Here is a 24,291-nt window from a genome sequence, read left to right as displayed (position 1 = left end):
AAAAATCAAGAGAATAATATGTCATAACATAACCATAAATGAAGTTTTATTGGCACACAACCATGCCCATGTGTTTACGTATTGTCTGTGGCTACTTTCACACGAAACAGCAGAATTGAGTAATTGCAACAGAGACCATATGGCCCACAAAGCCTAAACTATTTTCTGTCTGGTCCGTGGCAGTAAATTCTTGTCCATTAGAACAGAGGAGCACTAGGGGTCATGCCTTTGGAGAGCCCAGCTACTAAATCAGGACTGTTCTAGCATCGGTTAACCCTGGGTTTTAAGATCTCCCAGAAGAGACCTAACCCAGGGCAGAGCTGACCTGAGAGTGGGGCTACACTCTGGAGGGAGGCTGGCTTCCCCAGTCAGGTACAGTCAATGTTGGGACAGCGTGAAACGCCCATTAATCCCATAGGTATTGTCTCAGACCTCATCTGTTCTCTTCAGTTGAAGGAGAGAAATTTATAACCCGTAGGTCCTACAGGATGAGAAATCAGGTACAGCAGGACAAAAAAAGACAGGACTGCCCAAGCCATAAACCCAAATGCAGAGCCTGGGAGGGGAAGCTCATAGCAGCCTTCCTCATAGCAGCATGTGCATATGGGCACTTGGCATGTCACACCTGTCACTGTGTGGGTGGTTTCCAGGTCAGAAGCTTTTTTGTGTGTGTGTCAAATAAGGGTGGGGGTGAACTTGAAGGTGCATGTCTGCGAAGATGGTGTCTCGTGTTGGTACTGTTGGACATGCCATAAACCTAACTCGTCTATCAGGTCATGGTGGTATGTTGAGAAAGACAGGAGAGAGCTGGCTCTTTAGCACTTGCTTCAGATACTTGCTTTGTCAACACAAATTCTGCACACATGCCAATAAAATATTCAGTGTAGATACATGGTTATCATGACTCTCTAAGAACATATGTAAAGAACAAGTGGGTCAAGACTAAGCATCTGGACCTATGAGAGCAGGGCAGTTGTACTGACCACATGGATGGCATTAAACCATTTGGACCTGTTCCCAGATGCTGCAGCTGTTAACACACCCCTAGACTCTTTCTAGCCAAAACAGCAGGGGTGAGAGCAGAAGGACCAAGCCTACTGGGCCTTTAACCTGAGCAGGATGGATCTTAAAGGGCCTGATGAATCACCTCCTCTTTATCTACTGGAGCCCTACCTCTTCTCCAACCCTCATTGCCACTGTGCCAGGGGTAAAATGGGTTTTCCCCTTTGGAACCCAAAACAAATGCCCCACCTGAGAAGTGCCACTCCACTCTGGGGAGACAGCAGAACCCCTTAGACCAACCCATCACTTAGGGGCACTGACCAGTAGACCACAGGCTGAGAGGTCCTTGGACAGAGGGCCCTTTCTGGGTGAGTTCCACAGCTCAGATCATGGGTCTTCCAGTGCCAAGGGCTTGTTCATCTCCTGATGGCCCTTGTCCCAGGACCTCTCTCCGGTGGGTCCAGGGTTATCCCCATTGTGGTGCTGCTGCTGCCTTCAGCCATTGTGTCCCTGCCCTTAACATGAACAACCTGGGAGCCTTTCTTTCACTGTTAGGTCCCAACCAGATTCTCTCTACCTGATGCTTCCCTGAGGTATGTTGTGGTAGTGAGCAGCCTGGCCCGGGGGCGGTGGGTGGGGGGCTGGGGGTGGTCAGGTGAATTCACATTCTGGGCTCACAGCTCAGTAGCTGGGTGACTAGGAAGTCTTTTAACTTCTCCAAGCCTCTGTTTCCTCATCTGTAAGATTGAGATAATAGTACGCCTCATAGAGTTGTTAGGAGTTTTAAGGGAAATGCTGTTGGTAAAGTACAAGAACCTGGTCTAGTCAGGTTCCCAGTAAGTGTTCCTTGTTGCTGGTGAGATTAATCACTACTTATCATGAGCCCTTCTTGCCCCATGCGCTCGGCATTTTGTTTCTGGGTTTATTCTTTATCTCGAATCCCTCAGAATGCCACGTTGTCTGTTCATATGTGCTTCTATCAGCCGCTGCTTCGGGATAATATTTGGCTTCTTCAAGCCTAGATCAGCATTACACCAACCTAAATTATCTTGTCATTGAAAACAAAAGGGTTAGCCTTGATATGGCAACAGGGTTTCTTCGTCTGTCCTGGATTTCCTGGGCAACCACCCCTGTGCATGGCCACTGGTGACGAAGGTTGACACCCACTGACAGAGTCATCTTGACCCCAATTCTGACTGGCTCCACTGTTGTTAAATTCTGTTCATTTCTATTTGGTGGCAGTCCTAAAAAAAAGTTTTGGGTGCTTTTATTTGGAAAATGGACAAAGTATAAGTGGGAGGTAGAGCAAAAACAATTTCTAAGAAAGGAGAACAATTTGCTTTCCAGGGGTGAAGAGCAAAGGATCTCCTGTTCTCCAGGATATGGATACCTGTGTGGAAACCATCAACAGTCTTTAGATCTGATAAAACACAGCTATCGGTTGGGGGGTGGGGGGAAGACATTCCTTTTTTGCTGACAATCCTCAAACTCCCCTCCCCTTCCCCCCCAAATAAATCCTTGTCCAAATCGAGTTGACATTGAAGCTTAATTGACATGCATTTCATCTACAGACTAAAGGTCAGGTTGTGATTCTGCTACAAAGGGAGCATTTTCCAGCCCATCAGTTGCTTTTATGTAGCTCTTTGGGTTTTAACAGCTCTGTACTTTAAGAAGATATAATTTGCTTCTAGTTTAACTAAAGTTTAAGACATAATTTTCTTTACTGAAAGGTAGAATTGAAACAACAAGGCCAACTAAAGATCATTTAAAATGCAATTTGTGGAGTTTGTTCTGATTGCAGTAGATAAGTAACCCCTTTGTCTGCCTCTGAGAAAAAGTTTCTTGTGCTCACCCAAGTGCAGGGAACTTTGGAGACCCTGCCTGGGCTGTTTGTAAAAACTGTGAGGCACTTGGGAACGTGTTGTGGGTAACTGTACCCAGCCTCAAATGATGAGCTGGCAACTACAAAATCATTTCTGTTTTTCGGTAACACTAGTGGGTGAGTGTTGGAGGCTGGAATCCTTTTCACTCAAAGGCAAAAAAGAAAAAGAAAAAAGTCCTTTACATACATGCAGCACCTGAGGACCTTGGAACCAGTCCCTCGGAACAGGAAGACCTCTAGGAAAGTGAGATGTGTGATGAGCATGAGGGCAGTCCAGGAGAGAGAAAACCAATTCTCACTGAAGTGATGAAGGAAGATTTCACAGAGGAGATAGAGCTTGAAATGGGCAGTGTCGGGTTAGTAGGTTTGGGCAGGCAAGGAGGGCCAATCGTCCCAAGCACAAGTAATAACTTGAGCCAAGATCTAGGGACTGGGATGAGAATTGTACAGGCCTAGAAGAGCAAGAGCCCAGGCAGGCCTTCCTGCCCCGGGGAAGTGGGGGCGGGAGTGGGATGGGACTGAGGGTGGCTGGGTGAGGGAGAGCCTTGAATTTCCACTTCTGAGAAATGAATGTGATGGGCAGTTGGGACTATTGTAGACCCTTCGCCAGCGGGGAGTCTTGAGAAAAGTGGTTTTATAGGAATGATTTGGTGATGTAATAGAGGAAAAAATGGATAGGGGAGAGGCCAGAGGCAAAAAGACAATTAGAAAGCTATTGCCTTAGTCCAGGCAGAAATAACTTTTGTCTGGCGAAGGTGGTGGCATCAGAAATGGAGAGGAAGGTATATATCCTCAAAATATCAAGAGAGAAGAATGAATTGATCTTGGTAACTACAAATGTAGGAAGGAGAAATGGTCCATCTGATCCAGACCCATCCCACACTGAGAAGGGTGGTGGCACCAGGGCCAAAAATGAGGAAGCACAGAAGGGGATTAGTTTGGAAGTGAGGATGCTGAATTTGAGACTGAATATGAGATGAAAAGAAAGAGAAAAAGGGGGGGGGGGAGGAAAATGGAGGAATGAGAGTACTCAGGGAGAGGAGAACTTCCTGCTTCTAAGAAGAAGTCTGTCTGCTTCATGAATGAGGTCTTTGCAAGTCTAAAAAGTAAAAGGCAGACCCCAAAGCCTTTACAATGAGTGCTGGAATCATACAGTGTATGTTAACGTGGGATCCCGCTATTAGATGTGTGACCTTTAACAGGTCACTCAACCTCTCTGTGTCTGTCAGTTCCCTCATTCTTAAGAGAGCATTGATAGCAGTATCTACCTTAGGGTTATCATAAGGATTCAATTCAATAATCCATGAAAAGCCCTTAGCATGTTTCCTAGAACTCAGTATGTGTTAGCTTATTGTTACTGATATTTTAGTATTTCTCAAATGCATCCTTTCTGTGATTCAGGGATTTTTGGAGTCTTGTAATGAAAACAATGGAGATGGGATCAACAGAACTTGCCAGAGAAAGGCAGATGCTAGGATGACTCTAAAGTTTGGTGACTGGGGAAACGCACAGACCTCTAAAAAGAATGTTGTTTCCAAGATAGTTGTTTTTTTGGTTGATGGGTTCAAAAGGAAAAAAAAATATTTTTTAGACATCAGATTTAGGGAAGTTATTTATAGTAATCATAATTTGCAAATAGTTTTATGTATGCCTAATGTGAACTCATACATTTATTCTTTCATTGACTAAATCTTTTGGGAGCCCTTATGAATGGCATGTTTGCCAGGCCAGTGGTCCCATCCAGCCAGTGTTATGATGCTAACAGCATCAACAGTTATTTTGTGGGTGAGCGACTCACCCTAAGGACCTTCTCCAAATGTTTTCTGGAGTAACCACTCATAGCTCTTCCCTGTGCTGATGGAGGAAGGGGCTGAGCAGGGAGTAGGTCCACAGAGCGTCTTCACAGCTGTTTTTGCTGTGCACAAAGAATGCCACGGGGCAGAGTCTGGGGATAATGGTTTAATTCTGTGTGCATTCCCCCAACATCAGACAACTTACTTAACTATGATTCATGTACACTTTTCTGACTATAAGGTGAGGATAAGAATGCTTAGATAAGATCAGAAATTCTCTAAAGATGCTTGTTGAAGGGAACAGTGTGAGCACAACATGTTGTTATTAACAGTTAGTGAAAGATTATTCCAGGAACACTCCTGCTTCAGAAAACTGCATTAGAAGCCTGGGGGAGACAAGTGATTCTGAGCTCTCTTCAAAACACTCATCTCTTTCTCCCCAACTCCTTCTGCACTTACTTGTCTGTATCACACAACTAAAACCCTGTCCCTGTACAGTTTGGGTCTCTAATTTGTCACCTTTAGTCACCTTGTCTCTTTAAATATAGCTCATTGTTCTTTACTGTGCCCCTAGTGAGGTATTTGATGACAACCTCTTCACAAATGAATTCATCCACAACTCAACAAGTACAAATATAAACTAAGCCCACTTTCTGAATCCGGTGTCTTGACCTGCTAAGAGTTTTGAAAGTGGGTCCTGGAGCATTTTTTAACTTCCTTCCTCAGAATTCATGCCACCCACCAAATAGGAGATGGTGTCAGGTATTGGAAAGACTGACTTAGGTGTCTCCTCTGTCAGAAATTTATTCATTCATTCAACACAGTTTCTGAGCACCGACTATGCCCCTAGGCCAGCCGTGGGCAAACTACGGCCCGCGGGCCGGATCCGGCCTGTTTGAAATGAATAAAACTAAAAAAAAAAAAAAAAGACGGTACCCTTTTATGTAATGATGTTTACTTTGATTTTATATTAGTTCACACAAACCCTCCATCCATGCTTTTGTTCCCGGCCCTCCGGTCCAGTTTAAGAACCCATTGTGGCCCTCGAGTCAAAAAGTTTGCCTACCCCTGCCCTAGGCACTATAGTGGGTACTAGAGAAACAGTATGAATAATGCATACAAATCCCCATCCTCTTAGACTCTTTTAAAAATATGTTTTTGTTGATTTTTAGAGAGAGAGGAAGGGAGAGGGAGAGAGAAGCAGAAACATCTATGAGAAACATTGATCTGCTGCCTCCTGCGTGCCCCCGACTGGTAACTGAAACGACAACCTCTTGGTGCGTGGGATGACGTCAGCCAACTGAGCCACACTCGGGCACCATCCTCTTAGACTTCATGTTGTTTTCAAGGTTGTGGGGGGAGGCGGGGGGCGGATGGCCGGGCATAAACCAAAGTAAATTACCTACAATATTAGAAGAAGATAAGAGTTATGCAGAACAATGAAGTAGGGATGAGGTTTAAAGAGGGGGAGGGGAAGATGCAATTATGTCATTTTGGTGGGGAAGGCCTCGCTGAAAAGGTGACATTTGAGGAAACACTTGGAGAAAATGAGCCAAGCAGATATCTGGGGAAGGGCCGTTCAGGTAAAGGGACTAGCAAATGCAAAGGTCCCGTGGTGGGACTGTGTCAGGGGAGCTCAAGGAACAGCCAGGAGACTGGAGCGGAGCGGGTGGGAGGGAGTAGTAGTAAAGGAGATCAGAAAGATAATTGGGGGGAGGAGGAACAAGGGAAGTGGTTCAGGTAGGACCTCGTAAGCTGTTGTAAAGATATTGGCCTTTATGGGGAGTCTTTAAAGGATGTTAGGCAGAGAAGTAACATGATCTGACCTGCCTTTTCAAAGAATCATTATGCTGAGACTAGACTCTGTGCGGGGCAGTGGAAGCGGAAAGGCCATTAGGATAGCTATGGCATTAATCCGGGTGGAAGACAATAGGAGTTCAGCCCAGGGTGGTAGCGGCAGAGATGGCAAGAAGTGGACAGTGTCTAGGCATGTCTGATGGTGGAGTAGATGGGATTTGCTGACGGCTTTAACATGAGGTGTGAGATGAAGGGGGAAGAATTAAATGACGTCAAGGTTAGTGGCCAAGCAGTGGGAAGATAGAATTGTCATTCAGTGAGATGACAGAACTGCAGGTGGAACAGGACTGAGGGGAGTGCCAGGAGTTCGGGGCGGGGGGGGGCATGTTAACATTATTTCCATTAGACGTCCAAGTGAAGCTGTTGAAGAGGCAGCTGCATACCAGGGTAAGATTGGGTCAAGGTTGGAAGTGTACCAGGAAATAGGAGAGATGCTGAACCTGAGAATACTCATTCCCTGGACACAGGGAGGCTCTAACTAAGAGTCAGTCTACTCCTTATTAAACCCAAACTTTCGTTTTAAAAAAAGCTCTTTTATAAACAAATTAAATCAATTAACTGAATTGTGAGCCTTTGGTGCCAGAGATTTTGTCTTACTTTTATTTTTTTTAAAATATATTTTTATTGATTTCAGTGAGGAAGGGAGAGGGAGAGATAGAAACATCATTGATTGGCTGCCTCCTGCACCACTCCCTCCACTGGGGATCAAACCCACAACCCGGGCCTGTGCCCTGATGGGAATTGAATTGCGACCTTCTGGTTCATAGCTCAATGCTCAACCACTGAGTCACACCGGCCGGGCTGTCTTACCTTTATAAGCACAGGGTCCGACTTATGAAGTGTTTGCTGATGAATAAATAAATATTTCTAAATCAGTCAGAAATATCTTGGAAAGGAGTTCAAAGGAAACCTTTTTACCAAATAAGTAACATATAAGTCAATATAACATGCTCAGTGCCGGTTCTGGGCAGTGTGGGTGCATCTGTGGGTGAGGAGGAGGAGCAACAGCCCCCAAGGAATGTATCGGCCAGTGGGAGGGAAAAGACAAATCCTCAAACACTTCAGACACAAAGAAAAGGATAATAGGATCTTAAGAGAAGTAAGAATAAAACATCCAGTGGGCGATCAGGAAAGGTTTCAAGAAGGAGGCGGCATTTGAGCCATGCCTGGAAGGATGGGCAGGATTTTAGAAGCAAGGGCTGGAGCAGGGAAGAAGGCAGTTGAATGGCAGATGGTTCATTTTAACTGGAGCATGATAGAGGTGGACATAAAAATATCTGAAAAGTCAGCGCTGGCATTGTGGCTAGTTGGTCCCATACAACGAAAGGTCACGGGTTTGATTCCCGGTTAGGGCACATAGCCAGGTTGCAGGCTTGATCCTGGTCAGAAGCATATGGGATGCAGGAGGCAACCGATTGATGTTTCTCTCCCTCTTCCACTCTCTCCAAAATCAGTAACAGCATGTCCTCGAGTGAGGATTAAAAAAAAAAAAAAAATGTCTGAAAAGTCTTTGCCTTCATTCTTGAAACGTATTTTGAGTTTAGAATTGGAAATGTTATCAGAAATACCCCTAAGATTTCCCCTTTATTGCATGTTTTAAGCAGTTTTATTATGATATGCCTTAGCACCATTTTCTTCATATTTCTTGTGCTTGGGTTTTATTGGTCTTGTTGGAGATAGAGGTTTATGGTTTCCATTAAATTATGAAAAGATGCCTACCTGGTGTTGCTCAGTGGTTGCGTGTTGACCCAGGAACCAAGAGGTCCCCGGATCAATTCCCCATCAAGACACATGCTTGGGTTGTGGGCCCGATCACCAGTGGGGGGCATACAGGAGGCAGCTGATCAATGATATTTCTCTCTCATCAATGTTTCTATCTTTCGATCCCTCTCCCTTCCTCTCTCTCTCAAAAAAAAATTTTTTTTTGGAAAGTTTTTATTGGGCTTTTTGAAGCTGTCCCACAGCTCACTGATAATCTGTTCACTTTTTAATCTTTTTTTCTCCATGGCCTTCATTTTGACTCGTTGACTGGCTGCATACAGCTCACTGATCTGCAGTGCCCAAACTGTTCTTAGTCCCACCAAGTGTCCTCTTCACCTCAGACACTGCAATCTTCTCTAGAAATTTAAATTCAGTGTTTATATATTTTTTATGTTTTTATTTAACATGTTCAATCTTGCCTCTAGCTTCTTGAACATTTGGAATGCAGCTTAAATAGCTATTTTGTCTCTGTCTACAAATTCCTTTATATAGGTCATTTCTAGATGGGTTTCAATTGACTGATCTTTTCCCCCTCATGATGGGTTGTGTTTTCCTGCTTCTTTGCAGGCCTGGTAATTTTCTATTGGGTGCTAGACATTGTGAATTTTACTCTGTCGGGTGCTATTGCTCAATTGGACGCCTTCTAATTGCCAAGGGGAAGAAACACAGCCTTGGGTAAGTTCCACATGGCTGAGCAACCTACAAATGACACATTCCAACCTCGTACCAAAAAGGTCCAACTGTCTAACACTGGAGTAATAAATCAAAGGAAATACAAAAAGAACAGAAGATAAATCCAGGAAGATCAGGAAGGGAGGGTGGCCATTTCTCCTGCCTGTGGACAGATGAAGAATTTACTCATTCACAGCTCACTATGTGGAAGGCTCTGGGCTATTTGGTGCAGTTATAAAAATAACTAAATTGTATTCTTCCCTTGCCTTAGATCTTAGGTTAGTGAGCAATAAACAAGTAATCAGGCAATGGCAGAAGTGCCCCAACGGGGGAGGTCCGGATGCTGTGGGACCACATAGGACACCTCTAACCCAGGACAGGAGGAAACACTTCTGGGAAAGTGACACCTAAGCTACAACTAGCATGGTACATGATGTGAGAGAATGGCTAGGGGTTTTATAACTTTCTTCTGATTGTGAGTGAGTCCTTTATAGTAAGTTAGAAAATACAGAAAAGTATAAATATTATGATTTTTAAATCATTTTGCAAATTAATAAGTCGATGTAGCATGGTAACTTATGGAGAAGCTACCCTATGATCTTTTTTACTTTGTAAACTTATAAAAAAAATCATCAGGAAAAGGACATAACGATCCCCACCTCTTTAATCAGAGCTCAGTTCTCAAGGTCTGAGCTTACAGGGAGCTTTCCGGGAAAGGAGGGACATGGGTGAGAGAGACAATGCAGAACCTGGAAGATGCCAGGACAGGCCCTTGTTTTGATGGCACAGACAGAACTTGTCAAAGTGTGGGTAGGGCCATCTACATCAAGAAGACCTGGGAGAATGTGTTTAAAAAGCTGATGTCTGAGCTCCACACTGGGTCTCCTGCATCAGAACTGATGGAGGCTGAGCCTGGGAATCTGTATGTAAATTGCTCCCCTAGGTGATTCTAAAAAGCCCTAAATTGGAGAATCATAAGCCTGGAATTTGGCCAGATTGGGTGGGAGAAGGGTTTAGAGCAAGCATGTCAAACTTGCGGCCTGTGGGCTGCATGCCTCATTTATTTGGCCCGTGTTAGCCTTTGAGTTTGACATGCTTGGATTAGCAGGTTGGTAGTTCAAGGTTTAAAAGAGGAGGGCTGGAAACCCTGACAGTTGAACCCCTAGCAGCAGGGAGGGGCTGCAGGTGTTTGATTATGGTGAGGTAAATTATTTTTCATATTTATTGGTTATTTGAAATTTTTCATTGTGTGTTTGGTTCATTCATGTCTTAGCTTATTTTTTAATTTTTAAAAATATTTTTCTTACTAATTGATAAATAACCTTTTATAGGAAAGTTATTAGTTTTTTGTGTATTACACATGTAGCCATATTTTCCCCTTAATGAAGTTTATTAATATTTATTGAGAACTTATAACTCACCAGATGCTATGCTAAGATCTTTAGATATGTATGTCAAAACTATCTTTACCTCTGAGGTGGGCACCATTATTAGATGCCCAGAGCAGGAATTCGTGCACGGGTGGGGTCCAGCCAGCCCGGTCCTAATCGGGGCAGATCAGGCCATGGCTGTGAGGAGGAGGAGATGGCTGGAGATTGGCTGGCCCACCTGCCCCAATTGGGGCCCAATCAGGGCCAGGCCAGCTGGGGGGAGGGGACACAGGTGATTGGCCGGTGGCCCCACCCCTTATTGGGGTGGGAGGTGATTGGGGGCCAGCGGCCTCGGGGAGGGGCTGTAGGAGGTTGGCCGGTCAGCACCACCCCCTATTAGAGTTGGGGGGCAACCAGGGGCGGGGTGGCCAGGGGGAAGGGCCACAGCGGGTTGGCCATCCATCCCACCATCATTCGGGGTGGGAGAGGCCGATCAAGGGCGAGGTGATTGAGGGGAGGGGCCATGGGAGGTTGGCCACTAGCCCCACCCCCACCAGGCTGGTTTGCTGGCTGCAGTGGGAGTCATAGCGACCAGTCATTCTGGTCATTACAGCATTCGGTCGCTGGCTTTTTATATATAAAGATTGTCATTCCCATTTTACAGACAGGTCACTGAGGCTTAGAGAGGTTAAGCATCCTGTTCAAGGTCCCAGAACCAGTGAGTGAAGGAATTAGAAATCAGAGCAGACAGAGAGGGTCTGACTCCAAAGCCCATGGTCTTCGGCCTTGGGTGTTATCTCCCTTTTACTTTTGTTTCTAGGCCTTTTCATGTTTATACATTTTCATGTCATCAAATCTATAAAGCCTTTCCTCTATGGATTCTTCTTCTGCTTCCTTGCTCAGAATGTTCTTTCCTACCTCAAGATTCAATAGTCACCTCTATTGTCTCATGGTTACACATCATTTCATTTGAAAGCTATTCCATTGCATTAGTATGTGTTTAAAATATATACACATACTAGTACTTTCCCCTTTAAGAAACAATTGGCCAGCTAAGTTGTAAAATTGCTGGACTCAAAAATAGGCAATTTGCAACATAACAACCTCTTAAAAATAAAGTGCAGACAAGGATTTGAGATTAGTAACTTGATATTTGGCTGCTATTTTTCTTTTTATGTGGGGGGGCAGAGGGGGGGGAGAACTGCCGCAAGATAGACGCAGCATGACCAGACAATGCCACCCGTCTCCGTGTTGTCTCCTGGAGGGAGAATGACCCAGCACCAGAGGTGGTGCCAGCAGGAGTCCTCGCTGCCAATGACTCTCATCAGGAGGAGCAGCAAAAGGACTGACCATTCCCACGGTGCAGCCCAGAGGTAGCCGCCTGAACTGCAGATGGGACAAGGCTAACTCTGAGGCTTGTTGGCCCTTGAGGAGCTCCTGGTGGGAGAAGGGAAAGGTTAGGAAGGAGGTTACAGTGACCAACGGCAGCTTATATTTAGTGGGTTTGGACACTTACTGATTTGTATCTGGTTATTTCTACAAATCCTACTCTATGTTACATTTTTAATTCAGTTGATAACCTGATCTGGTAATTGGACTTTGGCTACATATTTTTATAAAATAGTATGAATTGGTTTTCGAAGTGCAAAATCAGCTGATTTATATTCAAATCATGAAACAACATACGGAATGGTTTTTATAAGGACTCCCTCCTCTACTCCTCACAGTCATCGCTGGGGGTATGGCCATGGGTCCTATTTTGTCAAGGGCTGGGGCACTCCTGCAGGGCCCTGGGCAGTGCAGTAGCAACACCAGGCACCTGCCACCCCTGTTTGCCCCGGGTCAGGCCTGAAGATACACCTGGGGGAGAACATACTCCTTCGGGACGTCTGTCCTGCATTGTTGGATGTCCCCGGTGTTAATAAACGCCAGGCTGGGCAGTTCCCCAAGGACCTAATCCCAGCTGTAAGTAATTTTGCTGGAGACCTTGGGTGAGGGCATTTGCTGGAACTGCCCCCCTGCAACTGGGATTGTTGAGTCCTGAGCCCAGACCGGCTGCCTCAGTGTCTGTGACTTCCCAGCCTTTGCGTGCAAGGCTCATGGATGGACTCCAAACCAACCTCGTTAATTACTTGCTCAGCACTTTATGAGTGAACCCAGGCAATGGCCGAGGCAGGGTGAGGAGGAGAGCCCTGCAGGCTGTACTCAGCTCCAGCAATTCAGTTCCGCCCATGGAACCTACTCAGCCCACCCAGTGCCTCAGGGACGAATGGTCTGACCCCTGCTCCCCGCAGGGCAGGTTGGTCCCCACCCCCATCCTAACCCACTTCGCAGAGCAGGAGGAGCTGGTGAACACCGTGTTTCCCCCACGGCATGGCCGTTTCAGGGATGTGTGTCTCCTTTTGCCAGTCTCCGCCTGGCTGACCCAACCCAGCCAGTCCTGGGTGCAGAACTCCTGCAGGTGCCTCTCAAGAGAGCGTGGAGGGTGTGTTATTCCCCCACAGGCCAGGGGCAAGCCATGGTTCTGGTTTTTTATTAATGTTGATGTGGGGCAGGAAGAGGACAGCCCTGTGTCAGGGGCCCTAATAGGAGAAGCCTAGCATCTCCGAGCTCCTGTTTTCTACGGATTAGTGGAGTGTCTGCCAAAGTGACACTTTCCTAAGCAAACGGGCACCAAGAGAAATGGGTAACCAACCGCCTGCTAGATACTCAGCTCCCACACACGTTACTGGGAACGTCATTGTTTGAGGAGCACATTTCCCACCCAGTGGAGTGAGTAATCAATAGTGAAGTGTTTATGGAGTACCTACTGTGTGCTTGATGGCATTCTAATGGGCGGAAAGGGAATGGATCAGTGAAAGGGGCAAACAGAAAAAGGATGGAACAGTCCCTACCGATTATAGCCTATCTGGTTAGACGCCAAAGTAATGCACTAAATGTGTGCCAACTCCCAGCCACACAGGGATGCTGCTGGGCCCAGGAGGGGACGGTCAGTGGGAATCAGGATCTTTGGGGAAGGCTGGGCAGGACTCAGCTGGGCTCTGAGGATCCCAAGCAGGATGAACCCACACGCACATTCGGCCCCAGGCTGTTGATGTGGGGTGACCAGGGCTGGCTCACTTGAGCTGGCAAATGCCTGGACCTTGGCTGGCCTTCCTGTTGGGCCCCAGAACTTCACCTCCATACAGACAATCCCCAGTTACTGTTGGGGTTTGCAGATTGTTGTCACCATGTCTTGGCCACAGTGTGAATTCCTGCCTTTCCAAGGGATGAGCTGACCCAGCCAGCTTCAGACCCTCCTGAGGGACTCCTCCAGCACCTGTAGTCCAACCGTCAGGTACAGGCGGCGGGGCCACCACATCTGTAGGCCCATCTCTGCAGTACAAGGAACCTCAGTCAATGGCAGGCTGAGTATCAGCTCCCTAGGGCTGTTTCTAAGAGATCATTTGCATGCACATAATAAATCAACTTGCATTGTGGGAAGAGCTCAGGAGATTTATCTCAGTGCAGTGGCGGATGCAATGGCGTGAGCACACTCCGCCTATACAAGCTTCCTCAGCACACCGGGGAAGTGGCAGCGCCCGCCTGAGTAAGCCCCCTAGAGCCCCTACATAGTACCCTAACTTTCCTACCATTGGTTGCCCTAAGGATGTTGTAAACTTCTGATTGGTCTGCAATGTTATATATGTCCCTGCACTTAAACAATAAACTTCAGACTGCGTCTTGAACCTGTCTCCGGAGTCGGGCATGCTTCGATAGGACTCCGTCGGCCTCACCCCCGCGGGACCCCCTGCTTCATTGCATAATTCAGGAGAGTCATAAAGACTACTCAGCTGTCTCAGAAAAATGGAATTGAAGTTACAAAATAGGTCAGATCTGAAAGGTAACTTAGAGTTGAAAGTGTCCCGGCTAGCAGACAGCAGGGAGCCTGTGCTTGGGAGCTTCAGAGGAGCCAGCCAGCAAGCGCTGTTTCAGCCACAGCAGACTCGGCCAAGCTGGCCACGGCAGGCAGGTTCGCTCCCTTACTTTCTCATGAATCAGTCCTGAGAGCAAAATGCTTCAGGAAGGGAGGTCTAGAGGACAGCCAGCCTGTTACCGAGGGGTTTTATGTTCAGGTCAAAGGCAGCAGCTCCCCGCACTTAGCTCTATTCATTCTGATGAGAAAGAAATACGTTCCATTAAACCTTTCACTTTTGCATGGGAAAGATTTCTCAAAACTGACGCATTTTCAATTAGTAAAAATCTAATATTCCATTCATATTCAAATTAAACTACAGCAAACATTAGTTTCTCACATTGAATTCAGGCCATTTGTTTTGCAAAGGCTAGACAGTATGGAAAAGTAGATGTGGGGGGAAATAATACTCAGCTGGGAAGCTGGGGATGAGCCCAGGCCAGCTACTCCACTCGCTTTCTCTGGACCTCAGCTTTCTCATCCCTGTTCCCCCAACTCTAAGTCTCTGGGTGTTCCTCCCCATCTCCTCCCTCGATCCCCCGTGGGAGCAGTGTTTGAATTCCTCTGTCTAGTCTAACCTTCTCGTTTTACAGATAAGTACTGGTAAGTAAGGCCAAGCCCCACCCCAGCTCACCCAGAGTAGCTCCATTTTTATGTTTTATATTTTTGGGTTTGGCCATTGATGTGGGAAAAAGAAAACTCTCATGACTAATAATGAACAATTTGAAAATCACTGGACTAGACAACTGTTCTAGTTCTTTCCATATTTATTTGCCTAGAAGCAACAGAGATCTAAGTTGTTCTGAGTGATGGGGGTGATTGTGAAGGCGAGATATTTGGGTTCCCATGGAAAGCTGGATCATTAGGTTCACATAATGCTGTCGCTCTAAGTTACTCAAAACACCGCAAAGGAAAAATCACCAAAGTAAAATCCTAACCCATCTGTTAAAACTGTATAAACTAAGAAGCAAAAATCTTCTTTGTATCCTTAGTCTCCAGGAGAAAAAAAATCTCCGTGAATGGTTTGGTTCATGACCCTACTTTTTCCTGTGATTATCCAGACATATCTAGATATTCTTTTCAATCAAAAAGTAGTTTTGTGTTATGTGGCCTGGGCTGTACCTTGCTTTTATTACTTGGCAGTATGTGAAGACTATTTTTCCAGATTAGTACATTTAGAGCTACATCATTTATTTTTCTCCATTTAACAAGTGCCTATTGATGAACATTTAAGTTGTTTGTATGCATTTATCATCATAATGTTGCCATGAGCATTCTTGTCCAGATATCTTTATATATACTTCCTACAAAGGAAATTCCTAATTCATAGCATTTTCTTTCTAATAGAAACTGCCAAATTATGTCCAATGTCTTTTTAGTTGGATTTAAAGTCAGCTCATGCCATCTGATGCCAGATTAGCAGGAAGTCCATTATTTTTCTTTGGGGGCCCCTTCCTTGCCTATGAATTGTCCATGAATCCCAGGAGCGCTACTAATCCAGTGAGACCAGTTCTGTGTTCAGCAAGGAACCAGGAAGTTCTGGTCAGGCCACTGGCAGGACCCATTCTGGCTCTTTTCTCCCATCACTAGCATGCGTTGTCGATGCTGACAAGTCCCCTACAGTGTGGTGTGTCCTTGTCCACTGCTGTATTGACCTTTTCATTGGGAAGATGACCCTTACCCGCCACAGCCTTCCTTCTAGGGCGACAATTCCAGCTCTTCTGTGACATGCTGACCAAGGTTGTGCTAAGCCTGAGCTCTCGGGGATGCTGTTCTTTCTGTTGCACTCAGGGGGCAGCTGTTGTTCCCATAGAATGTGTCCTCCAAGCTCGTGTAGCTGGGTTGGGAGGGCTTCCCGCCAGAGCTATGGACCTTTCCTATGCCTCACCCACCCTCTTCCCAACACTGTCGGATTCTCATATCAGAAACCCCTGTTAACAACTGGTCACCGCCTCCTCTCAAGGTCAGCTCTCCCTGGGAGACCACTGATGTGCTTTCTGACTTGAACCCTGTCTACCCCATGAAGTTCTGGGCCTGGAATCAGGCACTGTTCTCTGCACAGGGGATTCAGGCAGAAGTTCTCCTGCTCCCTAAAGGCTTCCGTTCTTTGGAGAGGAGGGCAGGTAATAAATGAATGTATACATAGGCAAGACAACATGGGATAATGGCAAGTGCCACAAAGAGAAAAATCAGGTGAGGTGATGGGGCTCCTTTCATTTGGGGTGTCAGGGAAAGCCTCCTGGCGAGCTGGCATTTATTTGAACTGAGGCCTCCGTGAAGATGTGGGCACAGCATACTGGGCATGGCAAAGACGGTCCCATGGGAATGGCCAGTGTGACTCGTGTGGGGGAGGGGATGGCCTCCCAGCAGGGCCACCTTACAAACAGGTCATGCCAACACCCCCAGACAAAGAGCTCTAAAGCCTCTCCCAGTGTGCCCCATTCTCCAATCCTAAATCAAGATTCAGGAAGCCCTCTCTGCCAACTGTGAATCCTTAATTTGACAATGTAGATTTTCTAACTTTCAATTTGGATTTTCTTATTTTCATCCAATTCTTAATCACTATTATCAGGAAAATAAATGTTTCTGACTTTCTTGCATTCACCTCTTCATACCCTATGTTTTCCCTTGATACAATCTTATACAGCCCACATTTGTTAAAAGAATATTCCCAAGTAATATTCCCCAGTGAAGAGTAACACAATTTCCTGGTAAATATCTAAATTCACATTCATCATATAAATGAAGTCAAAAGGCCAGGAAATGAAATCTTCATCTTTTTCTTCTTAACAGAACCTGGGCCTACACCAGACCTGTGTGAGTATAAAAGAGAAAGACTAATTTTCCCTATTGATTTTCCATTGTCTGACACCCCTCCTTCTGCTGTGATCCCCCAGGCAACAAATGAAGCATTGTAAAGTCTTTAATGGTCTTCTCAATGGGCAATTATACATTTTTTTATGATAAATTTTGTCAGTCGTACAGCTGATTACATTCATTTATGAAAATGACTAAAAACAATGAATCAAAATTTTTTCTGTCTGGTTCCTTTGAGATAATCATCAGAGCCATAATAAAAAGTGTAGTAGGCCTGGAGCTGAGCCCAGCTCTTCTGTGAGCCAGCGAGTGACCTTGAGTAAATGAGGCGACCTATCTGAGCCTCTTTGCTCTTATCTGTATGAAAGGGAAAATAGCAGGGCCCACTCTACTTCAGCTGGAGTTGTTGTGGGGACCGGGGGTGGGTTTGTTCTGTGAAGGGGCACCTGGATGTTCCCAGTCCTTAAGGTGGGGGCGGTATATACGCATTTGTTTCATTACTCATCTTTAAATTGTTCTTGCACATTCTATACATCTGTGATGTGTGTGATATATTTCACAGCAGATTTCTAAGAAAGTCAGTACTGTGGACAGACTCGACAAAAACTCAATGCAGACCGAGTTTTCCTGTGGGCCTCCCAGCAAACAGCGTAAACCTAGACAGAAGACAGAACGATTTTCCCCTCAAATCAAAACATGTTCTTCCTAAAGAGTTTAATTGAAAAAGTGAAGATTTCGAATAAAACAACAGGGTGTGTCATGCTCAGGACAGCCCCCTCCCTCATGGCCCTCCCTTCCTCCTCACTTGAGGTTTCTATATTTCTCTCCAAAAATAGCCTGGAAAATCAAAGATAAACAGAGACTCTTGAAAGCAGCAAGGAGAAAGAAACACATAGAAATAAAAAGACTAACAGAGCACATGTCACCTGAGGATATGTGCTTACTGATTTTGAGAGAGAGAGAAACATTGATCAGTTCTCTCCCGTGTGAGTGTGACTGGGAATTGAACCCACAACTTAGGTGTGTGCCCTGACTGGGAATCAAACCTACAACCTTTTGATGTACGTACAGGACAACTCTCCAACCAACTGAACCACCCGGCCAGGGCTGCATCGCTCTTTTATGTAAATGGAAGCACATTACATATGCTGCTCTGTACTTGGCATTTTTTAATTTATCTTGGAGCGCTCCCAATATCAGCCTTATGGATTGAAATTCTCCATCCCCCACCCCGCAGTATTTCTTTGTGCAGCTATGCTACACTTTAACCAGAGCTCGCTGATAAATATTTAGATGGTTTTCCGTTTCTGTTCTCGCTCACCTTTCTGCAACAACCACCTTTATGCTTGCGTCTTCTCACACATATATGTGTGCATCTGCAGAGTAAATCCCAGAGTATATGGATGGATCAAAAGCTAGATTCATGTAAATTTCAGTAGCTATTGCCCAAATCCCTCCAAAGAGACCGAGTATCCCTTTACACTTCCATCCTCAGGACACAGGAGCACTGCTTTCCTGATGAGCCTGTGACATGTGATCTCTTCGTAAAAAGGCGAAAATAGTATTCCATCGCTTGGGTTTATTTCTTTAGCTCTAAGTGAAGATGAAGCTCTTTACTTTTTCTGAACTTCAAGTTTGGGTCCATTGCCCATTTTTCTTTTGGTTTCTTGTTCCTTTACGTGTTGCTTCGAAACAGCTCTTTATATGCAAGCCCTTTGCAAGTATTTTCCTAGGTTTGTGTTTCTCCTTTGTTATTGCTTGTAGTACTGGTGTTTTACCTCTGGTAGAAACTTTTTTAAGTATTAGGTAGTCAAATGTATCGATTCAATCTCTCTCTATGTGTAGTATGGGGTTGTTTTGTTCTTAGAAAAGTCTTTCCTCTTCTAATGCTATTATATTTTCCCCAGGTTTCCTCAAGTACCTTTACTAGTTTCTTTTTTACTTTTAAATTTTTGATCAGTATCATTTAAATAACTTATTTAATGTAAGGAGTGAGGTAGGGATTCAGCTTCTGTTTTCTCCTGGAATGTCTGTCTGTCCAGCTGTGTCAACTTTATTTCTTAACTAGTCAGTTTTCTCCCTACAGCTTGGAAAGCCACATGACTTGGATCTGAAAATTGCCTTATCTAGATATTGAAAATTCTTGGATGATAAATTGATAAATTAACCAAGTTCTTAGTACATTCAAGGAATCGTCAAAACAACAGTATAAACAGAGTGGGCTTATCATGTGCTGGGCCTGTTTTAAATGAGTTGCATGTATGTGTTCATTTAATACGGCAGGTGCTGTGAGCTTTATGACAGGTAAGGACACTGAAGCACAGAGAGCTTAAGTAACTTGTCTAAAGTCACACTGCTATGAACGGCAAAGCCGTGCTTCGAACACAGGCAGTTTGACTTTAGAATCCATGCTTCTCTCCACATATTCTGCTGCCTTCGTGAAATGGAAAACGCTTTTGTGCATGCTTCCTACATGGTAGGCTCTGTTTTAAGAACTTCACACACAACACTTTTATTTAATCTTCACAACAATCCTAAGAAGTAAATACTAATGCTCTCCCCATTTTACCGACAAGCAAACTGAGGCAGAGAGTAACTGGAGGACAGACAAAAAGGGAGGGGGAGCAGCATGTGGTGAGTCCACAGAAGGAGGAATTTTGCTCTGTCTTTAGAGCAGCAAGGAATCACAGATGTGTTTGAATCAGGTCGGACCCCATCAGATTGGGTTTTTGTGAAGTTCATTAGGAGCAGTGTGGAGAATGGATGAGGGAAGGGACTGCACAGTGGGTGTGGGAGACCCAGATATCAGGCTAACACCTCGCTGCAATGACCCCTCCAACCCCAGGTGCCATCCAGTGGTGGGTAGGCGGCATCCACATGGCCTGAGATAACTACCCTCTGGGGCTTATATTGTTTACATTTTCAGTGAAAACAAAAGTGTCCCTGCTCACCCAGCTTATGAGTGCTTTCTCCTAACCACTGAGCCCGTCGACCCTCTGTATTCAGGCCCGCAGACTGAGACCTTTAGATGCTGGGGGGCCAGCTTAGTATAGCCTTGAAAATTGAATGTGGCAATTCCTTCACCACCCTCTGTCTCTCTAATAGAAATCAAGGAAATTCTATTGACATCGTTGGTAGATGAGCTTCCAATATCAAATATCTTCAGATGTTTTAAAGATTTCTTTTGTGTCCTAGGTTAACTTTTCCTAGGACATCTATATATTCTCCCAAAGTTACTTGGTGCATTTTTATAATTGCTCTTCTTGTGTGAATAAAGGGCAAGCTCACGGGCCCCCTGCCTGCTGTGCTGCTATTAATTACAGCCTCTCTCCCCCCGCAGATCCGCGTGATGGTGGACCTGTGCAACAGCACCAAGGGCATCTGCCTGACAGGTAGGCTGGCCGCGCCCACCCCCAGCGGCCACGGGCGCACAGGCATGCTAGCCAGGGATCGGGGCGGAAGGAGCACCTAGTAACACTGTAGGTTATAGAAATACATGTTGGTTTACTTTTAGCAGATGTTTTTAATGGCATGAAAATCAATTGTCACATAATTATGAAAAATAATATTTTCAGTATTGCCATAGAAATATAGCCATGAAAAATAATGAGATCTCGGGTAATTAGAAACGTGTGGTACCTTGAACCAGAGCCATGGATGTTTTCCTATTCCTGTTAGTTTTTAAAAAGGAAGAAAAATAAAAAGACCTCGCTAAGTGGTAGAGTTCTCTTAGCAGAGAATAATGTTCTCTTAGCAGAAATCATTATTTACCTACAGCATACACATATGATACATATAACATGCATGGGAAGCTCTAGAAGCAAACTGCTAATTAGTCAAGAAAGCACTTTTTCTGAAGCCTGGTCTGCGTGGTGCCTACTGTGTGCTGGGTGGGACTGCAGGGTCACACGCTGACCCCCTCCACTCAGTGATTCAAAGATGAATAGACAGGAGAGGCAATGAACCTCTGGGCAGAGCAAGCCTTGCGACAAGGAGTGCCTGATGGGTGGGACAGGGGAGGGGGAAGTGGTTTTGATATGCTTGTCCACACCCGAGTCAGATAGTCCTGCATCTCACCTGAGGGGAGGGGCGCCTGCCTCCTGCCTTCAGAAGCCGGGAGCAAGGAACTCATGCACACCCCACCCCAGGATGGGCCATAGAGCCTGATTTCAGACAGTGCGTCTCCAAAGGGAATACATTACACTCTGAGGCAACAGGAAGAATCCCTTTCTCATTAAAAGTCTGTTATGGAATAAATGCATGCTCTCGTGGACCTTGCAGTATAACCGAGACTCTGTAGCGCTCTGAAGCTTTGCTGGGCCCCTCAGACCATGGCCCAGGCTCTGGGGAGATCCCATTCACTTGCGCCCAGGGCTGCACTGAAGGAGCCTGTAAAACCCCGCATTGTGTCTACTGAGGAGTAAGAAACCTTACCTATTCGGCAGTATTCTCCCCAGTACCTCCTGTTACCTGTGTGCAGGAGGCGCTTACTGGGAGGTTGTCGAATGACTAAACCTGGGGTTTCTGTGAGTATTCAATGGGGGTGTTGGGCTGGTAAGAAAGACACTTCCCCGAGGAACCCCAGTCCAGTCTGACTCTCATTTGCTTGGGTTGGCCTCAGAGAGAAAAGCTGTAATCCTGTGGCTTCTTGGGAAATGCTAATTGAATTATTCAAGTCACATTTCAGCCCTCACAGAAAATTAAATATCTTCAGAACAGCTTGGTCCTTTATTCTGAAGCTCTTGCGGCTTAAGCACCCTTCTTCCCTCTCCGGTCCCTGTTCAGAGTTCCCTCGTGTGACGGTAATGAGTGCTGGGGAAATGCTCGGCTGGAGGAATTACAGGCACAAAAGCCCTGTCGAGAGGCACAGGAAAAGCCTCTTTCTTTCTTATTTTTACAGTGACAGGAGGGCCATCCTGTCCAGTGAATGTGTGAGGGGCTATCGAGACCACTTAAGGGAGATTGACGCGGCGGGAGAGCTCATCTGTGCATCCCTACAGGAGTGGTGCAGGAGGTTCTTTGGCATCTCAAATGCTTTTCAAAGGCCACACCTCCTTTCACACCAGCTTGAAATCGGGCCTCCTTTTACACAGAAAGCTCTTCTATTAAAACTTTGGTGTAAAAAGTACAAGTTACAACGTGAGGTGGTGTCTCGGCAGAGGCCAGGCTGCCCGGGTTGGGGTGGGAAGGCCACAGGACGCAGGACTGAATTGGCAACTTCAGCGGGAGGGGAGAGAACCTTGGCCCGGAGCCCGGGGGAGATGTGGGCAGGAAGCGATGCCAGGGCAGACCCCGGGCTCGGAGCCTGAGAACTAGATCTAGCTTTACACGGGGCTCATCTTTGAAAAAGCAGGCGCTTGGGGGCGGGGGGTGGGGGCTCATCCGGCTGTGACCATGGACCGCTTTCCTGTTCCTTGTTCTGGGCTCAGCTGAGGTTGGTATGGGCACAAGGACAGGTGCCGGGTTTTGTGCAGCCTGGACATCTCAGGTGAAGATGAGGGCAATCCGGTAGCTAAAGTAATCGGGGGTTTTGCTGGTGCCGCGTGTGTCAAACAGCATGGGCTTCTCTTCTGGCTTCATCTTACCCCTGAACCCAGATTTCCTTGGAACCCCAGACGCATCTCTGCTGGGAGAGCAGGGGGCTTAAAGAAGGCGGGCTCTTGCGTTATTCTTCACTTCCAGCGGCCTCCCCATAGGGACTCCCTAGAAAAATCTCTAAGCCCTCACATTGCTGATCTGCTTGTTAGGACAGACGCACAGACACACTTCTAATCCAGTGTTCATCCTCCTCACAGCCAGTGATTCCAACCCAGTGATGACCGTTATCACCTGTCCGTATCCTATGTCCAGGGAAACATCAGTCACGGATCACAGCTGCTCTGAGCATGGCCTCCTGTCATTCTTTCCTGGTGCTCCAGAAAGCTGCTAATTGGGTAGAAATGGTACCTGAAACAAAACCCATTTGCCATCCCTATGCTAATTTATTAAGGTGGCCATAGCTCAAAGTTGAAATGCACCAAATAGATGGGATTGGACCAAAGCTGCAGCCCCATGGGGACGGAAGGCAGCAGCAGTCGCTGCTGGGGGCTGGGCTGGAGAGTGGGGCAAACACACCAACCAGGGCAGGGAGCAGGTAGGAAACTGGTCCTGGGGAAGCAGAGAGGCCAGGGAAGCAGCATCGCATGCGAACCGAACCGAGGCCCCAAGTCCCTGGAACGTGCATCATCGTCCCCTCGGACTTCATTTACAAACCACAGATTCAAAGGTAAAGTTAGAATTTCTAGATGCTTCCACAATGCATTATTCCCAAGCACAGGCCCGTTCAGAGGTGGCAGGCCCGGGGAACCAGCCCCGTGCAGCATTCCCAGGAAGGCCGCTGCCCACAGGTATTCCTAGGGGGTCAGAGGAGAAAGGCCAGGAGCTGAGAAACAGTATTCTAAATGCCAATGGGCACATACAAATAATGTGACGTTAGACGTGATGATAATGCCGCATATTTGGGGCCACTTCCAGGTGTAAGGAGCCCTGGGCAGCTGAATTGGCACCCTGAGAAGACAGTGGCTGGGGCTCGCCATCACTGGAGCTCTCTGCTTCTGTGCGCTCTCTCCTCTCCCGTAGCTTCAGGGCAGGGGCCCTGCTGGATGGCCCCGTATGTCTTCTTTCCTGGTGCTGCTTCTGTCACCTGCCTCCCCACAGATAGGGTGTGTCCCCACCCCTCTGCACCCCAAAATTAGGCTGGCCCCAAATTTTTACTCCTCCTGTAAACAAATAGCTCTCCACCTTTCTAGGGTCAGGGACCCCTTCAAGGATCTGCTGATCATGACTGATTCTTTTCCAAGAAAATGTTCACATCAGGTGTGGGGTTGGAGGGAGGAGACCCAAGACCATCTGCATCCCAGTCACCTGTCATGCTTGGTAAAAATGCAGGTTCCTGGGCCTCTGCACCCAAACTCAATTAGAATCTCCAGATGAGACCCAGGTAGTTGCATTGTCACAGGCACTCCAGGCGACTCTGTGGACTCAGATGACTAAGAACTGTAGTCATGGAGTGTCCATGGATCTTTTGTCAGGAAACCCTAATCTAAGCGCTTCACTCTAGTGGCACCCTTGCCAAGGCTAATGTGTCCTAAACATATGGTTCCAGCCAGGACCTCTCTCCAGTAGTCCCGCTGCCTGAAAAAG

The 24,291-nt window shown here is 46.3% G+C and overlaps 1 protein-coding gene across 1 annotated transcript in view; it reads left to right on the top strand.

Moving 5' to 3' along the window:
• The window catches only part of GLDN (gliomedin), a 57,192-nt gene that overhangs the window by 5,994 nt on the left and 26,907 nt on the right, over window positions 1–24,291 (top strand). Inside the window, exon 2 of the mRNA XM_006755996.2 lies at window positions 20,450–20,501. Within this exon, the coding sequence (XP_006756059.1) occupies window positions 20,450–20,501 (52 nt within the window). The remainder of the gene's footprint in view (window positions 1–20,449; window positions 20,502–24,291) is intronic.

The sequence above is a fragment of the Myotis davidii genome, unplaced genomic scaffold (assembly GCF_000327345.1).
Source record: "Myotis davidii unplaced genomic scaffold, ASM32734v1 scaffold132, whole genome shotgun sequence".
In the NCBI taxonomy this organism is placed as follows: Eukaryota; Metazoa; Chordata; class Mammalia; order Chiroptera; family Vespertilionidae; genus Myotis; species Myotis davidii.
Note: the sequence above shows the minus strand (reverse complement) of the source record. Positions and strands in the feature narration are given on the sequence as shown.